Raw genomic sequence first — 23790 nt, forward strand, 5'->3', positions numbered from 1 at the left:
TATTTAATTCATTATTTTATGTAGCATTGAGACCTAGTCCAACTGATAAAACTACGGTTAATTTTTTTTTTTTTAATTGTCAAAACTGTATTACAGTATCTTTTAAATGATAAATACTGTAATAAAGAGCTTGATTCCTGAAACATTAACTTCAGTTGTGAAAATTAACCATTTATTAATTAATTTTTTTAGTAGCGCTCAGTACAGTCTTAGACCAGGGGCCTCATGATCATCAATAGAAACAGGTGCTGCAATCAATTCCTGCACAACAGTCATCTCCAACCCCCGTCAGCCTGTAGTTTACTTAGACTAGAATTAGAAGGCAGCGACACGTCTCAGGAGGATGTTTCCCACCGTTTGGCATCAACTCTTCCTCAAACAACAATCAACATCTAAAACCGAGGAGGGAATGTTGTCCCGCTCTGCTCTGACAGTTGGGTTCATGATGCTCCAGATGTTTCCAGGTGAAAGGTCTTGACGGCAGGTAGAACTTGTAGTTCTTGGTCTGGTCTTGGTCTCAGGACCACTTTCTTGTGGTCCTCTGGTCCAACTCAAGAACTACAAACACTGGTCAAACTTGTATAAGATGATCTCTTAAGTGTTTGACTTGTGAAACAATTCATTTGTGAATTTAAAACTCCTTAAAGTCCCAGTCAGATAACAGACTCCTCAAAGCTGAATACAAATATTTTAGATAGATGCCAATACAAAATAGTCTTGATTTTAGAAATCATTTAATTGTAAAATGGATAATTTTATTTCCCAGTCAAACAGCACAATACTCTCAAAGCTGGATCTTCCATTTGTGAGACGTGCGTGTTATCCGATTTCACTTCTTGAAGAAAAATTCAAAGCTTGTGGGGTGAAAGTATGCAACACAACTTTATTGAAATCTTGAAGCAAACATCAATTTACAAACAAGGAGAGGGGAGCTCATGAACCAAGAGAAAAAAAAAATGCTTTTCTATTATGTTTTGTAACCAAAATAACAACAGAACTGAGAAAGAGAAGGAAACTCCCATGACTCGGGCCAGCGGTGGCAAAAGGCATTTTTTTAAAAATTAAAAAAAATAACTTATGAAATCTTTCAAGTTTACAAGGATATTGAAAACACACAGTTTGTGTAAATCGATGATTGAATCTACAGCTTACCTTGTGTTTTAAACTCTAAATGATTTATTATTTCAAAATACCAAAGCAGGCATTACCTTGATTGAACAAAGAAAAAAAATACCACTGATGAAGAACAAAGAAAACAGAGCAAGTGAGCCGGGGCAAATGCAATTTTAAAATTTTAAATGTTCAGTGTGGTGCAAGTTATTCAGTCACAGTCATTATTAAAAGGCCTTTTCAGGATCGCATTGCTTGAGCGCTGCCTCTTGACATTCCTCTGGGTCCCTGGCCCGTTCCACGCTTATAGTTCTGTTGGTAACCGTCCTTGAGCATCAGCAAAGAGGAGAGACACATTTTACAAAACTATAACAAGAGACTTAAAAAGCCAGCATGGAGACTGAATGCTTCTTTCATACCCTCTGGTAATTCCCGTTTGAGTAGTCCCGAGGTGTGCTGAACTGAGCTTGTCCGTAACCAGAGCTTGGAGTGTTGGCAAAGGGAGGACGATAACCGTCATAACCACCTGGAAATACAGAGACTTTAATACAGATACCGCCGCCAAAGATGGGATCAAAGTACATGCAAAAAAAAGTAAAAAAAAAATAAATAAATCTATGCTCTAAAGTGGCTTAGAAGCAACCTTTACATTTACCTTTACAGGGATTTTGTCAACAAACTGTTTAGCGATTTAGGTGAGCAATGAATAATTATACAGTTTGCATGCAGGATCAAATCAAAATCAAAAATAAAACTTTTAAAAGATGTAATATAAGCCTGTTGCCTGAGTGACAAGCATCGTGTATTAATATGCAGTCTGAGGAAGCGTTCGGAGGGCTTTCTGCAAAAGAAACAGGTGACCGCATCAATACTAAACACACTCGTCACAGACATGAGGCCACTCCGAGCAACTTCTCTGCAGCAGCATGTTCTCTCAGAACCAAAGCAGCCTCAGAACAAGAGCATGTGAAGATGCTTATTTTTCAAAATAAAAATAAAATGAAATGATTTGTAGCAACATATGCAGTTCCATTATTCTGTCAACAGTGGGATGTAAATCACAAGATTGACTTTATTTTGTTACAAAGACCCCCCATTAGTGACCTCCTAAGACTTGGTGCAAACACAGGGTCTGAAATTAACTTTTTGACTCACTAGTCAAGTGGACTGGTAGATAAAATAAAATACAAAAAAGATACACGGCAAAGCATGTTTTACCAGCCAAAATTATATATTGCCTTTATGTGTTCCATATTCATTAATTTCCATGTTTCATTGAGATAAATTATTATGTTGAATACAGACTTAAATGTCCAGCAAAAAAGTTGAAGCAGAATAATGTTTAATATATTGATGAATTCCTGTGTATGTGTGCGTCTAAGGGAGATAGGGCTGGGGATCGATTCAAATGTCAAGAATCGATTCGATTCTTAATATTCAGAATCGATTATCATGATTCGATCCGATATTGATTTGGTTTAAGTGTTATTTAAAATGTTTTTTGAGCTGTTGCCTGAATTATATGACTGTAAAATAACTAGTGAAATAATAATTTCACAATAATTATTGTGAAATAACTAAGAAATAACTCAAACAGGCCTTTCAATATCCATTTAAAGTACAAAAAAGAAAGAAATTGCAACAGTTCATGCAGTAAACAAATCATTTTAGCTTATCTAATTTATTCTGTCACCACGCACGCACACATATTGCCATGAAGCACCTGGCATTTTTCAAAAGTGTCATGACAAACTAACTGTTCACCTGGTGAAAATGATGGAGAAAAAAAACAAACAAATAAATAAATAATTCGCTCTTTAGACATAAGAATCGATTTTTAGGAACTAATATGAGTATCGATTTAGAATCGGAAAATCGATTTTTTTCAACACAGGCCTAAAGGGAGACACTGGAATCTCGCGTGTTGCCTGTTCTCATCACATTCAATGACACAGGAAGGCGTGTAGTTGGCCCCGCCCACCACTGGCCTCCGAGGGGAAACCTGATCGCAGGTCAGGACTGATGTAAACAGAACCGGTGCGGGCGGCAGGTAGTGGGTGGGATTTGTTGATGACAAGACGAGGATATCTGCGAGCGCCTCATCCTCAGAGCTGGACGTCATAAATCAGCGTATTACAGAACCGTAATCTGCAACCGGCTGCTAAGATGACAGACCGCAGCTTTACAAGACACGGAACTCGGATCGTTAAAACTTCTATGAATCCAACAGCAGGAGTGGCAGAGGGACACTGCAACACGATTTTTCCAAAGTCGCCACGCAAATCCCATGGTCATTCATCGTGGCTCCACCACCCGCTCCATCTCCTTCACCATCCAGCTCTTCTCACGTCGGTGAAGCCAGCGAGGCCAGACAGACAGTGTGTTGTCACGTTACACGTAGCACCACTGGATATCCCCTGCTGGGTTGTCTTCCCTCCCCTCAACTGGGCTTCAGGCGCCAGAGATGCAACAACACGCCTCGCGTTTACATCGCCCAGCACATGTTAAACACCGGTACTTCATCCAGTGATAAGAGCGAGCCTAATGGTGGTACTGTTTACCCGCCAGAGTGGCAAATAACCTCTGCGATTTACCTGCCAAACAGAAAACTGAAACTGGCGCTTGGCAGGTGTTAGTTTTGGGCCTTCGTACTAGAGATGCACCGATTGATCGGCCCCTGATCGGGATCGGGCCGATAATGGTACTGGTTTTGATCGGAGATCGGAAAATAATAGTTCAGAGCGGCCGATCTGATGACGTTTACAACAACAACCCCCGCCCGCGCGGGCGTTCCCGCACCTCAGACCGAGCGGTCCTGAGGACGCGTCGGCCTCGCCGGTGCGGGAGTTTTACAATGTCTGAAAAGGACAACAAATTTGCAGTTTGCAAAGTGTGTCCAAAGGAGATACCATGAGGAGGAATGTTACAAAAGAATTTCAACACAACGAAGCTGTTAAGACATTTGAAAGTTTTTCACACGGAGTATATTGAGTTTTCAAAGTTGGCTGCTACTAAAGCAGAGAAAAAAAAGGAGCGCGCAATAACGGCACTAACTCAGCTGTAACACCTGTAACAGAGACTAATAAACGACAGGAAGAAAGCCGAGTCTTACACCTAATCTCCTAATTTTTATACCTAATACAATGTCAGTGTCGTGTACATGAGACAACAATATTGACGAATTTATGGATTTCACGCTGTGATCGGCAAAATCGGGATCGGCCGATTCTGGTTTTAGAAATCGGTGATCGGCCCTCAAAGTCCTGGTGGTGCATCTCTACTTCGTACACATATGTGGAATTCAGACGCTTTAATATCTACATCACAATATTCAATTTCCTGATGAGGGCCGAAAGCAGAAAGAAAATAAGTGGACCAGGTCTTAAGAGGTCACGGGATGATACAGTGCCAAGTCTTTTAACCGAACAAAACTAAATATTTTTATTCAACTTGTGTGTTCATAGTGACAGAAATAATACACCAAGAAGCAGTACGAGATTAGTGTTAAATAATAGATCACACATTTTGCAGGAGTCATCGTAATTCTTGTTGGTACTTGGACAAAAATAACCTTCAATTGAAATTAACAGAAGAGATTTAAGTGGGAGCTACTGAGTAATTTATAATCTGATTAATCATTTCAATAACAAACTGATTAATCAACTATTACAATTTTTGTTAGTAGCAGGCCTACCGGTTAGCCGGTTATTCATCTTTACTGTGAGAATTCCAGCATGAAGTCAGCAGGAACGTTCCTGCAGCCCGGTTTTCAACTCCATGTTCGCCCTATCTGCTTCCATCTTCCACCGCGTTATGCACTGGACCGTCTTGGGGGTGATCTAGGACCAGCCTGTACCTACGGCCGGGTGAGGTAAACTCTGACCCCATGTCCTCTTGTGATGCTGCTCCTGCCGGAAGTGCCTTTGTGCAGTTTTCCAACCACAGGTATGAACTTTTCATATCAACCCCACGATCTGTGAGCGATACACGCCATGCAGTGGCTTCCTCTTTCACAAGGGCTCCTCCTCCTCCTCCTCCTCCTAACTGGGGTTTCTTCTGCTTGAGATGTTCACTTAGCAGTTCAATAGGGGGGGGGGGCGCGGCATCTTCCAGATTTACTCCTGGATCTTTTTTTTTACTTTTTGACTCCTTTTCTTACTTCCTTGGTGTTTGATGCAACTTCCTAGGACTCGCTTATATATAGAATCATGTACCTACATCTTTTAGCTTTAAAATTGTGCTGGTACATCCAGGACAGCTTCTTAATAGAAACCATCTCTATCCTGGATGTCTCATTGCCAGGGTCATTAGTAATCACTGTGGGAGATTCCTGTGGAGTTTGAAAAAGACATTCTGATTCTACAAGGGAGTTACCTCTGAATCCGTTCGAGGAGCCTCTGTAGCCGTTAATCATTCCTCTGGCGTTGCGGGGTCCACCACGAGACATGCCTCTGCTGTTGTAGAAAGACTGACCCTGTCTACCGAAGCCCGGGCCTTGCTGGGTGGGCTGCTGGTGACCTCCAGACTGGTCTTGGGAGTGGAAGGCACCAACAACTGAGGAAAAACAACGTTGAGTCCCCAAGGAGGAGACAAATCAGGTTTCTGTCACATTCAAATGTAATCTATTTAAAAAGAAAACCCAGACTAAATAAGACACAGAGGGATCAAATATGAAGAAAGTCTGCTGAAAGCTTGAAATGCAGCTCATCGCTTGTTTTAAAAATCACCTTTCTTGTGATACGTTCATGCCCCCCAGAGGTGTCAAGTAACGAAGTACAAATACTTTGTTACCTTACTTAAGTAGAAATTTTGGTTATCTATATTTCACTGGAGTAATTATTTTACAGACGGCTTTTTACTTTTACTCCTTACATTTTCACGCAATTATCTGTACTTTTTACTCCTTACAATTTAAAAACAGCCTTGTTACTCTATTTCATTTCGGCCTTTAAAAAAAAAACTATCCAGTTAAATTGCTCCATCCGGATAGAGTGAATTTGGTTGTGGTTGTTTCAGATGTTCTTGTCCAGTTTTGTTCTTACATCCGTTCCCTCAGATTCCTGCAACTAAACTTGGATGTACATTCCAATAAAGGTTAGGATAAATGATAACATGCCTCTGAAGTTTGACTTTTTGCACCATTACAATACTTATAGGCAACTAGTCATCATATCTCCTGCTCTCTGAAACACATGTTAATGCTCAATAGTACACATATATGGTTCTTTAATATATTTGCATTATACTAAGATACATTCATTTTCAATGGCTTTTGTCCTTAATGGCTTTTTTCCCCCTTACATTACTTTTACACTTTAAGTAGTTTTGAAACCAGTACTTTATACTTTTACTTGAGTAAAAGACTTGAGTTGATACTTCAACAGGAGTATTTTTAAACTCTAGTATCTATACTTCTACCTGAGTAATGAATGTGAATACTTTTGACACCTCTGACGCCCCCCAATGAGAAGTACTGTTCTGCTCAAATACCACCTACACTAACCAAACACAGATATGGCCCAAGTCTAGACACATGAAGCTTAACTTTTAATTGTAATTTTTAGACAAATGGCCACTGTTCAACAGAACAAACATCTGTCCCAAAAAGAACTAACAAAAACAACGACGACGATAAGGACAACCTTTTGTTGTATGGAAATATGTTGGATTTGATGAGGAAGACTTGGAGCAGAAAAGGGCCCAGTGAGAAACACATCTCAGTCTAGTCGGCGTTAGTTAATTCTGCTAAGTTGCAGTTTGTGTGCGTCTGAAGACAACTCTCAGGGCGGTAGAGGCATTACGGAGCTCCAGAAGCTCATGGAAACGGCAGTGGTATAGTACCATAATCATGCAAATAAAAGTGAAAATCAATTTTCACTCTTTAACATTCCCATAAACTAGAATTAAAAATCTACAAAACGTATCTATTGCCCAGTCTAACTTTCAACTAAAAACTTGCTTCCTACAAAACAGCATATTTTCCTTTTTACAACACAAATCATTGAAGTCGACAATGTTAGACATCTCATGCAGAACTTGAGAATCAAATCACCAATAGCAAAAGAAAAACTGTAATTAAACATTTTTGAACAAAATGTTCAACCGTACTTGAGGCAGCAGTTTCTAGTCAAAATATAAAACAAAATATTTGCAACTTCTCCTATGACCAAAAATAGCTCAGACAACTTCCTAAAGACCCGTTATTGTGTTCTTGTAACGTCTTCCCTGACCCACGTGATAGTTTGTCATTAGGCAAGAGCTCAGCTGTGTTGTTTCTTGCAGGAGGGGCCTGTAACTGGAAGTTGTGCCCATGTGCTCCAATTATACTTTGATATCCAACTTTCCAAAAAAATTTGACTCCCACAGAACCCTCCATTGTGGTTGTCACTTTTTTTTTTTTTTAATTCAATACTACTCAGTGCTATTCATACCATGACAACAACAACCAACCAAAGTTAAAGCACAACAAATATAAACCATAATAACTGCATCAAAAATGAGCAATTCAATCTGGACTTGAATTTATAGTCCAGAGTCTTTGCTGCGACCACCGTGAAACTGTTCTCTGTCAAGACCCTTTTACATCACAGCAATATTTTAACATCCAACAGTTGATGACAGAAGACAGTGTTCTTCCATCAGAAAAGCAGCTGTTGTACAGACATCACATCCTGCTCCACTCTTCCTATCGGACCTCTTTGTTTCATTAATGTCAAAATAAAGCTGAATGAATGTCGTATTTATTTCTCTGTGAGATCCAGAGACCAGTGTTGTTGCACCCAGTCAAGTACACACGGTACCTTATAACATAAACACCACCAGGAAGTGACAAGCTGATATATATATTTTTTTTACCCAAATATAACAAAACAAAGATATTTTGAGCCTGTTAAATATCAAATATGGTATGTTAAAAATAATTTTTTCTCTTTTTTACACACCCTACTCTTAACCTCTCCTCTCCGCGCTGTACAGTCTCTTGCCAAGAACCACTTAATTTATCACTTCTTGCAATTTATAGTATGTTTTTTAGTTTTGTTTTCGTCTTTGTTTTTTTATTTTGTCTTTGCTTACTTGTTACTTGTCCAATATATCCATTCTTTTTCAATGTTTGAACCCAAATTATTAGTTTTGTTTTGTATAAAACCTCCTGAGTCGAGGTTTATAAAAGGGTAGGCATAATAAGCCTTGGCTTCAGCCTATACCTTTTCGGTGCCACTTAAAATATTGGACCTTTTTTTAATGTTGTACTATGTTGTATCCAAATGGACCGAAATAAAAAAAAACTCAAATCAAAATCAATCAAATATGTACAGCCAATATCAATGTTAAACTAGTTAGCATTACAAGTTCTATTAGTCCTGGTTCTTCTTTAATAATGGTAACACATTTGAAAAGCTGCCCACCAGATTGTAGTTGCTCCGACTGCATTTCCGTTTGCTCTGCAGGATGCGGCGACTGACTGTTGAAGGCCGGATTGTAGCTGTTCTGGTACTGGTTGGCCTGGTTCAACGCCTCCGTCTCAGTAGCTGGCGGGACTGGAGCATTAAGGTTGAACACCTGGGAGGAGGACAAAAGCAACATTGTGGTGAAGCACGTCGAGAGGAAAAGGTCACAGGCTCGCCCACTTCCAACAGAATCTAGCGGTTGGACTACACACAAACACACACATTTACATTGTAAAAGAGAGCGAACGTTCGGAACAAAACAAGACATTTCTAATCAAAGTCACAAGTGTTATACTAATTTTCTTTCAGCAGGTTTTCTTGCATGATAATATACTTCAGCCTGAGTAAGCTTCAGCTTTGATTGCACTCTAGGATGGACAGAAACATCCACAGTATGGCATGACAACAGTAAATGCACCAACACAATTATGTGCATGTAGACATATTCCACCCATGCACACAAATAATAACCCTTAGTAAACAAGGAGGGAGGCTCCTCTCTTTGTTGTACTGGGTGAACAACAACAAAATGTCAAAGCAGTAAGTGTGACTGCTTGAAAAATGGTGGAAGGAAGGCAAATACAGTAGACATACAATGCATCAAACAGGCATACAACACAATTCACTTTTTTTAGTGAATCTGCACTTGCACGCTTGTGCTGCAAACAGTCCTCAAAGTCACCAATGTGGATCATTGCTGGGGAGCCCTTTCCGGCTTCAGCAGAAGATAAAATTAACGTGACGCTGAGCCATGGAGCCGCCATGAATTTGCATTTTATTTTGAAAATTGGTTCATTAAAAAGTCATCACTTCATAACACCAGAGACTATCCCAACATTTAAATTGAGAAAGAGGAAGTGTCATCACAGCCTTACTGTTTGCATTGACTGGAATGGAGCTGCGTTGACATTGATGCCACTGGTGTGAGGAGCTTTGGAAACAGGCTGGAAAACCTGCGTCTGTGAGGCAGGAGGGAGGGCGGTGGAGGGGGGAGGCTGCTCTGATGATAATGACATGGAAGTCTGTGGTGGAGGGGAGACAATACACATTGCATTAAGGTTTGGGATGAATGTGTCAGCTACCACCAATTTGCCAAGTGTCTCGTCGTGTTTATTTGAGAAGAAAACATATCTTGCTGCATCTTTCACACAGTACAAAATGAAAGTGACATGTAGGAGAGCGGGGGTTCCCCACGTGTCCCCTGCAACCACCACACATTTTACGTGAAAACAGATTTCAAAATGGCAATGAATGGTTGGAAAATTCTCACCTCCTGTTCAACCTTAGTTGCATCAAAAGCCACATATTTTTCCCTTGACAAAATAATCAAATGGGTTTTAGATAGGGATGGGCGGTATGGACAAAAAAATGTATCACGATAATTTCTGGCATTTAACCCAATAACAAAAAAAAAAATAACAAAAAGTGTCATCAACGGGAATATTTCTTTCAGGCTCCTTCCTTCCTTTCTTCTTTCAGGCTCCCTCCCTCCCTCCCTCCCTCCCTCCCTCCCTCCCTCCCTCCCTCCCTCCCTCCCTCCTTCCTTCCTTCCTTCCTTCCTTCCTTCCTTCCTTCCTTCCTTCCTTCCTTCCTTCCTCATTTCTTTCTTTCACTCATTCCTTCCTTCCTTCCTTCCTTCCTTCCTTCCTTCCTTCCTTCCTTCCTTCCTTCCTTCCTTCCTTCCTTCCTTCCTTCCTTCCTTCCTTCCTTCCTCATTTCTTTCTTTCACTCATTCATTCATTCCTTCCTTCCTTCCTTCCTTCCTCATTTCTTTCTTTCACTCACTTCTTTCTTCCTTTCAGACTCACTTCTTTCTTCCTTTCAGACTCACTTCTTTCTTCCTTTCAGACTCACTTCTTTCTTTCTTTCAGACTCATTTCTTTCTTTCTTTCAGGCTCATTTCTTTCTTTCTTTCTTTCTTTCTTTCAGGCTCATTTCTTTCTTTCTTTCTTTCTTTCAGACTCATTTCTTTCTTTCTTTCTTTCAGACTCATTCTTTCTTTCTTTCTTTCTTTCTTTCTTTCTTTCTTTCTTTCTTTCTTTCTTTCTTTCTTTCTTTCTTTCAGACTCATTTCTTTCTTTCTTTCTTTCTGGCACATTTCTTCTTTCTTTCTTTCAGGCTCATTTCTTTCTTTCTTTCTCATTTCCTCAATTTATCGTTTTTACCGTGAGATGACAAATTCTTACCGTGGGGAATTCTTTTGACGGTTTATCGTGAACGGTAAAATATCACCCATTCCTAGTTTTAGAGCATTAAATGCTCCCTCGACTTCCCCTCCTCCAGTTTGTTGGCATGACAGATTTTATAGGGAAGAGGGGCTGCCGTGGCAACTGGATGGAATAGTGTAAATAGTGTGTTGTGAAGTACCGAGCCAATTACTCACACTATAAGCAGGTAATGTGTCCATAAACTCCACAAAATTGTAACAGACCATCTAGAGCCGTTCAGAAGCTGATCAATCTGTTTTTATGCAGATTTGTGCACACGAAGGAGCCAAACTGAAAAACTCTGCATCCCTGGAGTCCTGCTGTACTCTACATTTGATTGGTTCAAAAAAGTGTCTCATAATTTAATTTGATCCAAATCAATGATAATCACATAGGGGGAACTCTATAATATTAAAGTCATTAATAACAGCAGATTGGGAATGTCAGGAGTGGTGCTGTGGGGTTAGGAAGCCAAACCGGATACTCAGACACTATATTAAAAAAGTAGAGGCTGCTAGATTTCCTAGAAATCCTGTTTTTTGTCTATTTTTTTGAGTCAGTCTGTGTAAAACTATGACAATGTAAAACAGCCGAGATAAAAACAACAATTTGACGGCTGTCACCAGACTAGTAGTCCATCAATTCTCCAACACCGTATCTAAACACACAGTATCCTGGGGTTGTTCCAGGTGAGGGAAAGTAGCTACAACCTAAGGGGCTATGGCATTTTTGAGCAGAAATGGCCAAGAACCAAAAAAAATGTCAAGGTGTATCAGTGTCGAAGGGGTGAAACTGTGGAACCGCCTGGATAAGGAACTAAAAAAAAAAGTAGCTCAATTTACAAATTAAAAAAAAATTATAAATCTAAAATAATAGATAAATATAGAACACTAATATAATTTATCTTCATATTAAACTGTCTAAATTATGCAACTTTCCTCCTGCAGCTATCCTCAATCGTGAGTGACCACATTTATTTTCTTCTCTTCTTTGTTCATTTTCTTTGTTCATTTTCTTTGTTTTGTTCGTTCGTTTCATTTTATTAGTATCTTTTTGTTTCTTAAGTCTGCCTTTTGTTGAAAAGGATAGGCAAAATAAGCCAAGAGGCTTCAGCCTATACCTTTTTGGTCAAAAAAAAAAAAAAAAAAAACATATATATAATATCTATATTTATACCTGTGTGTATACATATACAGTGTGTATATGCAAACATCTGAAAATGTAAATGACCAAAACAACATAAACTAAACTAAAACTAAACTGACAATCCACAGCCCGGTTTACCTGAATGGGGTCGATGGACTCTGTTGAGGGTCGAGGATCTTGCGTGTGTGGAGTCTGATACATTGGTGGAGGTGTTGGAGAAACTATGGGGACCTGAATGAACAGAGCAGACGATAAACCATGACATGACACTTCTACATTATATGCATCATCATGCCAAAATGGATAAAAACTCACTTGTGTGGGCTCAGGTTGTACAGGAACGGAGTTGGATTGTGTTAGCCGGGAGTCCGGGTGAACTTAAAAAAAAATAAATAAAAAAATGCACTTTGGTCAACCAGAAATCTCAATGCCACACTTATACATCAAATGACATTAGAAAAGTAATGTCTCATTTCATTAAATTTGTAGGGACTCAAACATACCTGGAGGACAAACCATCTGTGGCACGTCCATGTTTTGAGGGGGTTTCATAGGCTGCGCCGATACGATGGCTGGGTCAATGGCCTGTCCATCAAACTCCAACATGGAGTCCTAGGAACAGAGTTAGTGAATACTACAGTACATCAAGTTTAGTGCGTTAGTGCGTCCTAAACTAGAAGTGTACCTGCATGAAGTTGTATGTTCCCTGCATCTGCGCCATCAAGTCCTGCACGACTTGCTTGCGGGCCATGGGGTCAGCAGGCGGAACTGGAGAAGTCAAGTTCATGGGGTGGGTTTCCAGGGCAACGGGGGGCGCTGCAGGCTGAACCGGTTGCTGCTGCAACGTACCAACAGCCTGGGAGAGGAAGAAAGACACGTGCACCGTGGTTAAGGGCTTATTAGATGCTTTGCACTTGTGTTCATGCCATGGTTTAAAAAGGATGAAGTAATCGTACTTGTGAGTCACAATCAGACAAAGGAAACATTATCATGATGGGAATCTTAAAAATCCTGTGGGCTCATACTGTCATAGAGGTATTTAGACATCTGTCATCAGCCTTCATATGCACAGTAAGGGTGCTTTCAGTGGCCCGTTTGTCTTGTTCCGATTCAGGGACTAAATCAATACAGTTGTTTCGTTTCTCGTTTGTGGGGTTTGTGTTCACAAGGCAACCGTCTGTAGCGGTTCAAAACTGTTAACAAATGCCATGCGCAAACCAACTGATTGGTCAGAAATGAACGCAGAAGGAGTTTCCTCTTCCGCAGCCCGGGAAAAACAACAAGCTCCTTTCACAGAGAGGGCGCAAAGCGCAGACCGCCGCCTGCGATGCCATTCATGTATGTGCTAGCGGTGCAAGAGCGGACCGCTCTGCGGGCGAGAGGCCGCCTGCCACGGCGTTTGCGCTGCGCAAACCCTGCCCGAATTGAACATTTTTTAATTTCACCGTGCCACGCTGGCACGTCCAATAGCAGAGAAGGTGGTGGAGGCTGCGCCGACTCTTCTCCTTCGCCGCGGTCGTACATACACAATGAATGGAGTTGTGTCGGTTGCTGTGTGGATTATGTTCTCACTAGAAATAAAACACAAACCGCTCCACGTCTCGAATGGAATCGGGCCGAGACCACCTCTCCTAGTCGATCTCGGCTCACTTGTTTTGTGCTGCATCCGAGCGCGATTGCTGCGTTCAGATATACCAAACGAACCGATCTTTAGGGGGAAACGCTCCCTGTTCCAGAACAACTGCTCCAAACGGGACAGGTGTGAAAGCACCCTAGGTCACCTAACTTCATTTTTAAAAAAAAGCTTCACCATTTAAAGAATTTGTCTTGTGCGTCAACCGTACATGACAGCAAATGGGAAGAAGAAATACTTTACCTTCTAAATCCATGTACAAAACAGATGACTTGCATACACCATAGGTATTACTGAAACTGTGGCTGCTCTGTCAACTAGCTCAACAAAGCCATGCCAAAACAAGACATATAGCCAAATTAAATTAACATAATCAATCACTGACTTCACAACTGTGCTCAATGCATCCTGATGTCGGGAGTCTGAAGAACTAAGAAGCGTGTGTGTGTCTACGACAGGCCACAGGAGAGTGCCAGGCGCCCATGTTGCACATGTCAGGGGATTCCCCCAAATTACATTAGTGCGTTCAGGACTGGAAAACTGCAATCTCACATTGACTGCGGTATTCTGTGTGGCAGCCGGGCTTTCAGGCTACAGAACGAGATTAAAATGGCAACAAGAAGCGATGTGTCCAAAGCAAAGACTCAAAACCTAATAACTGTTGCAGCTGCAGCAGTTTTGCCTAACATGTTTCAAAACACTTACAACACTTTTTGTCCACTCAGCAGTGTTCAGGCAAGTTCATTTTCCATATATCATTTCTCCAGGTTTTAGTTGTAATACTGTAGTTTACTGTTCATATTTGCCTGTTTAGGCAGAATGAACCACGTTTGTTAATTTCTGAACAGTCTGCTGTTATTCCAGAAAAACTTTTCCAAGAGTCGCTAACTTTGACTAAAACCTGTAATTAACAAAGATGGAACATTTAAAAAAAAAAAAAAAAATCCAACAGCCTAAGTTTATGTACAAAATGTAGTCAAACAGCTTGAAAGTGAGAACAACTAACTTAAATTCTATTCATATAGCATTTATTACAATACAAATTGAGAGTCAGAACATGACCACCAAGCAACAACACACCTGTATTACCTCTCATGAGATGTTTACATACACCAAAACATAAATAAATGATAATAATAAACCAAGGAAAGTGGGTTCAGAACTATCAACACAAAACAGGGGTACAATTTAAATATTTCTGCCACATACCTCTGTTTCTCTGGTCCACTCGTCTCCCTGCTCCTTTTCACTGCCGCTGTAAGTGCTTTCCATGATAAACTGTCTGTTTACAAACTGAGGGGGGAAAAACAACTGTTTAAACACATAAGCAAACTTTGATCCAAAAACTAAATTACCGTCTCCTTTTCCTTTTTTTATTCTCACCTCTGTCGTTTCCACCGCAATGGGATCTGTGAATTCTTCGATTACTTCAGTTTCTATAAAGTGAAAACAATTTAGAAAATGCAGAGCTGACTTCCTTGCTGCTCCATTGTGTTATTAAGATTTTAATACTAGCAAGTTTTAAGCAGGATGATTTAAAAAGGTCGGGACCTGGATCAACAGTCTGCTCTTCTGCTTCCGACGACTCAGCTGCTGCTGGTGCTGCCGTTGGTGCTGCTGCTGTGGCTGGCTCTTCCTCCTCTTCTTCCTCCTCTTCCTCCTCCTCACACACTCCATTTTGGTGAGATGGAATCCGGTCAAAGTACCCGCTCAGCAAAACCTGGTCCAAAGTCTCTTTCAATGCCTTGTCTAGCAAAGGGATAACAGGGTCAGCATTTTGTTGGGAAAGTCAAGCCATGAAAGCACACATCCAATAAACAAACTGAAAAGTTTACTGTTATTAAACCATTGTTTCATCCGCTTCAAGCAATTATACCGCTTACGTCTTTCACTTTGCAAGTTGGCCCGTAAAATATTTGTTCAGATTATCAGATGTACCCCGCACTAAGCGAATATATTAGCCCCCCCCCTTGAAAGAAACAAGAAAAACTCAGGTGACATTGTTAAACATCCATCTCCCTTGTCTTGGTTAAGCAGGTGCAACACAATGACCATTTAGTGTCAAATGTTAAAATGTTGTGCAGCTTCAAATCCAAACAAAAGTTTAGGATTATTTGGTCCCTAAACTTAACATTGAAGCCATGCCAACAAATTTTAAATACCCTAAATCCCATAAAATACAAATTTCTTGCAGTCTTTCTACATCAGTCATGTTTACAGACAAAAAACAACACACTACTGTTTCTAAGGTGTTTAATAAAATTGATCTAACAATATCCTAACACACTACAAGCAACAAACTCCACAGCTGACGGCACATTTTGATTTTACGTTGTTTCGATCTAATCAATACAAGGACTTTTCTTTTTTTGGAAACTCCAAAATTTCACCTAAATAAAAGGCCAGCTTGTGCAACAGTCATCGCATAAACAAAAAACTACAGGGATGTGAAGCGTTGCAGCAAGATTTCCCTCATCTATGCTCAGACAATGGCTGAAGTTTCCAGCAGTCACTGACTGCGTTTACATGCAGTCAATAACCCTTTTAAAACCCGAATATTGGCAATAACCCGAATTTGCAAAGCCATGTAAACACCAATAACCCCTTTGAATAACCCGAATTTGCTCATATTCCGGTTTTTAAAAACCTGAATATTACCCCTGGGTTACTCCTTTTACTCCTTAAAAAACAGGAATTTGTTTTCTGCGCATGCTCTGTTCGCAAGGAATCCTGGTCTTTTGAGTCCAGGAAGTTCTTCTAAACACGGCGAAACGCAAGACCACGCCACACTTTTGGAGTGAGGAGGAGACTAATCACTTCATAAATGTAATGAAAGATATGAACATTTTGGCATTTGTAGACGGTAGAAAGTACCGGGATAGCCAGATTTACAAGAAGTTGAGCGAAGCAGTATTTGTTTTGAATTTGGATACAGGAAAAGGAAGCGGAAAATTACGCTAATTGCGTCATCACGTTCTCCACGCGTCGCTGGTTTGATCGGGATACCCCGAATGATTAATTACCATGTAAACAGGGATAACCCTGTTTGCTCACGCATGAAAACGGAATATTCCGAATGTTTCAGTAACCGGAATATTAGTAATAACCCGAATTTTGACTGCATGTAAAGGTAGTCACTGACTTAAAACCACTGCACCAATCATGACACACAACCATTAGACAGACCTTAAAAAAAAAAAAAAAAAAAAACACCCACAAAACTTTACAATCTGGCAAAGTAGCTCTACGTCACATCATTTGTTGCCTAGTATTTCAAACCGGAAATCCTGCTGTTCCCTACATATTCACCCCGAAACTCCAAATGAAACCTCCTTCCAGAAACAACAGGATTGGCTGTTATCAGTCAACTGGGTCACCAGTATCTGTGCAAGGCTCCAGGGACCTGGCCAAGGCCAACGGGGCCACTGGCACCCTGCCCCGCTGCTGAGTCAGGATAAGCCTGCAGCTCTCAGCCCCCCGAACAGAATGCAGCAGTGCGAAGCCCGGGGGCAGACCGCTGAGAATGCAGTACGCCAATATCCGCAAGCCCCGATTATGCACATCACCTCACACGCTGCACTAACAAAACACAAAGCACACGCTACATTATCATATTAATGGATAATGGATGCACTAATGGCTACAGTAGTTTTATTTTTTTTTGCCAAAGCACTGTTTAGAGCTCTGGCCGTGTCCATGTCTATATTGCTTTACAATGATTCAAAAGGAGGTGACAGACCACTTAGAACCAGGTTCAATATGAGAAAAAGCTTTAAGATGATGACTCCATCAGCCAGCCGGTGAAATCGATTTGCACAAGCGTGGCAACCACCTCAAACAATAATTCCACTTTGATATAAACCCGAGTTTTGTTATAACCTGTTGTATGGTCAACAATAGACCACTGACCGATGTGCCAGTTTCTGTCTCATCTGCAAAACTGTTTATAAATGGGGACAAAACACATTCAAATTGTCCCTGTTATAAAATGTCTTGTTTTGCAGATTAAAATCCAGACACCTAGAAACATTCAGTTTACTTTTATGGAAGATTTGGAAAAGCAGTACATTTGCATTTGTATAAAAATCAGAATAAGGGACTTTTCCCACTGTACACCTATGCATGCTATTCAGGTTTCTAAATAACTGTCCAAGCATACAGTATTTAGCAACCCCTTCTTGTTGTATTATCTTCACTAAACACATTGATTAAACGTTATCAAACTCACACACACAATAGATTAACCCAGGTGTACTCCAAATTTAGAGGCAGATAATAACCAGATAAAAGTGGTAGCGAATTTTACTGGTGTCTGACAGAAAACATTGAGGACATGTGGTGGGAAAAAGAAATTGGACATTATTTAACTTCTAATTTCATTTTGTAAATGTAAAGGTAACCCAAGAACAGTGACCAGTTAGTAGGCAAGTAAGGGGTGGATAACAGATGTACTACATCTGTAAATAATCCAAAGCAAATCTGAAAAATAACTTAGTGTCTTTCCTATCATTTCCGCATCAACTTACACGTTGTTCCAACCACAGCCTTTTCCCGGCCTTCCAGCAGGTCCCAGAGGTGCACAGACGCATCTTCATACTGGTCAATCAACCTGCAGGTGTCAAGATAAGCTGTCAACATTTGTTTCTATGAAAGAACTGCTCATTTTAAAAGGAGTGTTTTGTATTGCTGGTCGTTCCAGACAACAATGACTTGGACCAACCTCACGTTTTGATCCCGATCTGGTCCCACTAACTTGTAGAACTCATCAAAAGTTGCAAGGTCCCCATCTGTCAGCAGTGGTGTGCCTCCAACTCCCTGTTTCAGGTCCTGCCGTACAGTGCTGTCACCCAGTCGATCCAGGATGAACTGCAACTCCAGAACCGTCCTAAGCCTCCGCTGCTCCGCCTCATCTCGCTGCAACTGCTCCCGCCTCGCAGACTTCTTCACAATCTTCTGGATCTGATGACAGTGAGACCACATTCACACCACTTGGCTGAAAACACCTACAGTACATGGTGCTGGATTAGCTATATATCCAATACATGGTAATGCAACGCGAGTGAGAAAGAAGAAATCAGAACTCTCGTGACTTCTGGCCTTCATGCATGCGTGAGCGCTGGTGTAAGTGATGTAAATCAAGAGTAGAGCTAAGTAAGTTTTCCCAGCCACTGTAGCTAAATGTCGACCAAAACACAGCTGCGGCCATGTCCATTTAGGACCGTTTGTATCCTGCCGCAATGAAAAATTTGACTTCAATGTGGTTTCACAAAGATGACATTTTTGTGGTTTCATAAAAGATGACATTTTCTGTCGTTGATACAAGTGGCACATGCCAAAGCGCATCTGGTGCACAAGTGCGCTGTTTAAGAGGGCTGTCACATACCCAAGAACATTTAATCAAGACACTTATATTGCAGAACTTTCACCTGGACAATGTGGCTGGTTATGTGAACGTAGCCAATAAGTCAAACTACTACGATAGGATGGCTCAAATTCATCAAAGAACCGCCCTTTCAATAGTTTTTTTTGTTGTTTTTCTTTTAAGCATGAAGGCATGTTTCTTTTCTTTTGATGTCCTGCACACTTCAGACACATCTGCTAATTAATCAAATCAGCGACAGTCAATGTGTTAACTGTGGGTTGTTTGCATGTGATTGGACAGTAAATTCAGAAAAGTATCAAAGGGGAGCGTTCATATGGTCACAGTTCTCTCACATCATGGTGAACCATAATAACACTTGATGTCAACATGCCAAACAATGGTTAAGTAAAATATAGATAGTAAATGGAAACAGCTAAAAACATCACTTTTTCTTCCTGATACAAATACTGAACAGTCAATGTTATAAAAAAAAAAAAAAAAGAAAATAAGGTTTATTCCACTACTTTAACAGCAAAGTTGTTCTCTTGAGACAAAATGTGACAGGACAGCATCATTGCTGCATGTAAAGCCACAACACCTATATGCATGCCCTTTTGTGTTATTTATGCCCTAATGTTATTTTTCCAATTCCTCTCAACAGCTGACAAAATGTCAGATCAACTCTACCGTGCTACTAAAAGCAACTGCAGCAGTATAGACCACCATGTTCTAAGTGATGTGTATATGTTATTTAAGTCAGATACAGACAAACTACTATTGCAAATGTTATGGGGAAAGAAAAGAAAAAAAAACATCAACTGAGGGGGGACACGTTCAGTTACCATCACAGATCAGAAAAACAAAATATAGTGCATGTCTGAAAGGGGCTGTTGACAATAAATATTATCCTTACATCTTGTCCCATTGCAATAAATGTTTTCTGCAACTCTCGTGCAAATTCCAAGTTGTTCGTGATTTCCTGGTATTTGGCGAGGGCCTCCTAAACAGATGAAAGTAAAATGTACAGGTCATGTATAGAGGTAACGTCAGATCTTGGTACAAATCATAGCATTGTTTGTGAAGAATGATGAAGGCTTCTGTGTACCCACCAGCTGGTCCTGGTTGAGACCATCTCCTTTATTCTTCTTGACTTTATAATCCTCCAGTTTGCCCTGTAAAGCAACATTCAAAATGCAGGAAACAGTTGTGAATTTGAAAAATATTAAGTGAGGAAAAAACTCAGAGCTGCAATTCAGGATATGTCGTTTTGGGGAAGGAGATCTCCTAGCTGTTAAAAGCCTTTACCTTCTTTTTCTCCATGTTGCGGACCTTTTTGTCGATAACACACAGCACCTGCTTCAAGACTTCCGACTGTCCTCCGAGTGCAAAACTGCCCATTGAACCTGGAGCGGATCCCACCTCTGGGCTGGCAGATTGAACTGTCGTATTTGCATTCATGGCTGAGGGCATCTGGAAATGGAAAGGATGTACAACTTTAACAATGACAAAGACAGGTGTAAAATAACAATGAAATTACTTAAATCCCCCCCCCAAATAAGACAACAACAAATATTGAGTGAACAACAATCTGGGCACGCCACTGGAAGTCAATAAATGCTCTAACGGTGATCGCTAGTTGTGACATGGGATTACATCCTAGACCTTTCAAGTAAACACTCATCTGTCAATCTACTAATTATGATCAGTTCATTTAATTATTCACCCATCTCATATCCTATAGGCAAAAAAAAAGTTAAATTGGATTCCTCTAGATAGGATCAGTAGAGATGATGCATTCCATGAGCCACATTAGATCCATGAAGGAGCTTTCAATATCACATAATAATGCTGTTTGTAAGAAATTACAAAACGTGTAAAAATGTAAAACTTGGACACAAAGAACAGCTGCTACCAGTTTAATTTCCACAGTAACTCAAAGAAAACCCTCAAAGATTCATATCTACTTTAAAACAATTTTTGCACTTGGATTCAAGGTCTAATAATTACATATTCAAACATTACATTCAAAAGAACAATTAAAGCCTGTAAGTTAAGGAAATATAACGAAAAATGTTGAGTTTGATTGACATACCCGTAGGCGGTGGTAATTTTATTTAATGTTATTTTAATTTTATTTTAGTTGTTTTTATTCACTTAGTTTTTTTTTATTATTATTTTTAATTTATGTTATTTGTGAAAGGGGCAGATCAGATAAGATTCTTCTTCTTTCTGCTCCCTTTTCATTCATAAGTTAGGAACATTTGTATTTGTGTTTGTATTAAATTGTTTTGTTTTTTGAATGAAATAAAGAATAAAATGAAATTAAATGAAATATTAAAATACCCGCTAATAACAGCGATGTAATCTATTAACCTATAGGGGAAATTGTAGGTCAAGATGTTATCTGCAGTAATTAAATGTAAGTAGATTTCAACAGCTTTACGTTTCGGGCTTGTTTTACTGTCGGATGGCCCTTAAATGCAGATTCTCCAAAGTTTGCATCAACCATTAAATCGCACTACTTGACATACAAATCATTGGCTGAGGTGAAATACAATAGCAAGACGGTCCAAGCATGAGATGCAAAAGCTGTAGCATCTGTTAAATGCACATGTTAACCATGTTTACACACGAGGCAGCTTTAGTTTCGTTACGCAAGAAGTGATCCAGTCACACAGTTCCTGCAGGCCATTAGAAAAGAAAAGAATAGAAAAGAATAAGCTTTATTGGCCAAGTATGAACGTACCATACAAGGAATTTGTGTTTTTTTTTTCGCTCACTGAACCCAGATTTAAATAGTTACAAACATTAATAGACAAACGACAAATGATTAACACTTTTATTATTATTATTCAGTGCATCTAGTCCGCATGGCAGGGCTGCAACTTGCTCCAATTTGCTCCTTTTACAACATTTTAGTAATTTTTTACCCCTAGATTTGCGTCCCGTTTTGCCTGTTTTCTTGAGTTTTGATTAAAAATAGTCACAAATGTTTCTGGCTTCACTAGTTAGCACTGCCTAAAGCTTGAATTATGGTTCTGCCTTAAAACGACGCCGTAGGGTTACGGCGTAAGGTACGCGGCGACGCGCACCCCTTACGGCGTATGTTCTGCGTCGGTGTAACGCGGGACCATAAATCAGCGTTTAGCATCTCAGGAGCTAATTGCTGGAGACACCAACGCGTGCTGCACCGACCGGGGACTCGTCGTTTATTAACCCGCAGCCCGACTCCCGAATCACCCACCTTGCTGTTTTATATCCACAGGGGAGCTTGTGATCGAAATGTACAAAAAAAAAGGGCCAAGTTATTGTTGTGTTGCTTTATTTGCTGTTTCAGTCTGGTGTGGGATCCGCCCCGCCGGCCTCACCGACAACTGAGACGGTTCCGAGGATGGAGAGACTCTTTATAAAGACCGAGGCCAGGTTTTAGCTGCCCGAGGCTCGCCTGAACCAATAAACACACAAAACATTAAATATATAACAACGCTTTGAGTCAAACTAGTGAATACAGTCACCATACATGAATCAAACACATATTCTTTGATATGAGAACCACGTGGTAGTGTTTAAATTAGTCAGAGTTGCTGTTTATGGTCAGGCACAGTTTTCTGCAGCCTCTTCACAGAAAATCTGCACAATCATTAGCTCTGATTCTGCATTGTTTTCTACTGTCTCATGCTTTTCTGACACACCTGACCTCCCTTTAAACTCCGGCTTGTGTTGTCACACACCTGACTAGGGTTGCCATCTCCCTGAAAAATAAAGAAGGGACACCTCATTAAGCAGGGCCGGCCAACTCCCTGATTGCCTTCACCCTTCCTGGTTATTTGACTCAAACCTGGATTGAATTAGATGCATATTTTTGAGAAAACAAATTATTATCCAGCAATTCACTTTAATACAAAATAACAAAAGTAACTGAATAAAATAATGAATATGAATGAATACAAGTATCTTTCTTAAACATCAACCTGTCCTTAAAATTGTATAAATTAATATAAAATAGAAAGAAAGCAGAACATCCATTCTGTAATAGTGCACATTTTTAGTGCAATAACAAAAGTGCAAACAGAAAGTCTGTAGAAAACGTGTAAACCAAGATGTACCAAGATGTAAAAGAATCGATGGAACGTTTTCGGGAATGTGATCTTTTAATAAGTTTCTGGAAATAAATTAATTCCTTCCCACAATCAGTATTAGAAATTAATTTTGACTTAAGCTCCAATTTGTATTTATTAAATGACACACTGGATCTTCAATTAGACCGGAAAAAAAGCAGGATATTAATTATGATCACATACTTCGCTAAGAAATGCATACGTTTACTTTGGAAAGATGATTCCCCTCCAACTTTCAAGTTTTTTTTTAATCAAATTTCAGTTTTTTTACCATTGGAAAAATTAACTTTGGAAAAATACAACCATGGTCATATTTTTCAAGAATTTTGGTTTCCATTATTTTCAAAACTGGAGAATTTTTCCAAAGGGGTCCAATGAGTATCTCTATTTTCGAACTTGTGCCTTATATGTATGTATGTTTGTATGTATGTATGGATATATATATAGTTTGATATCGCTGTTGCTGCCATTGTATTTTTTTTATCATTTATTATTTCTTTTTTAATCTCCCTTAATGTATGTTTTTTTTTTTTTTGTTTTTTTTTTTTTTCCCCTAGGGTAATTATGGAGAGGGTAGGAATGTGGGTAGAATAGAAATCGTGAATGTGAAAATGTGAATTGTGAAAATTATTGTGAAATAAAAAGATATTAAAAAAAAGAAAACTTGTAAACATATTTGTGCGTCAAAGGCCATGACTGTAGGCTACAGTTGTAGTAAAACAGAAAAAAATAACTTATGAACTTAACAGCTCAATGCCATTTTCCA

At 39.8% G+C, this 23790-nt stretch overlaps 1 protein-coding gene across 3 annotated transcripts; it reads right to left on the minus strand.

Moving 5' to 3' along the window:
• Positions 1-863: 863 nt before the first annotated feature.
• On the minus strand, positions 864-22289 carry caprin1b (cell cycle associated protein 1b). Of its 3 annotated transcripts, none has more exons than XM_061720949.1 (18): positions 22151-22289; positions 20212-20376; positions 20016-20078; positions 19820-19906; positions 18265-18503; positions 18071-18153; positions 15096-15293; positions 14928-14980; positions 14754-14837; positions 12597-12767; positions 12415-12523; positions 12227-12288; positions 12050-12142; positions 9434-9580; positions 8517-8670; positions 5485-5664; positions 1530-1636; positions 864-1437 (listed from the first exon to the last, which is right to left on the minus strand). In XM_061720949.1, the coding sequence occupies exons 2-18, from the start codon at positions 20374-20376 to the stop codon at positions 1351-1353; spliced, it is 2082 nt and encodes a 693-aa protein (XP_061576933.1). In that variant the 5' UTR covers positions 22151-22289; the 3' UTR covers positions 864-1350. The 3 variants fall into 3 exon arrangements, with proteins under 3 accessions (XP_061576933.1, XP_061576932.1, XP_061576934.1); XM_061720948.1 differs by having other exon boundaries at positions 14754-14855; XM_061720950.1 differs by lacking the exon at positions 9434-9580 and having other exon boundaries at positions 14754-14855.
• Positions 22290-23790: the final 1501 nt, after the last annotated feature.

The sequence above is a fragment of the Cololabis saira genome, chromosome 5 (assembly GCF_033807715.1).
Source record: "Cololabis saira isolate AMF1-May2022 chromosome 5, fColSai1.1, whole genome shotgun sequence".
Classification (NCBI taxonomy): domain Eukaryota; kingdom Metazoa; phylum Chordata; class Actinopteri; order Beloniformes; family Belonidae; genus Cololabis; species Cololabis saira.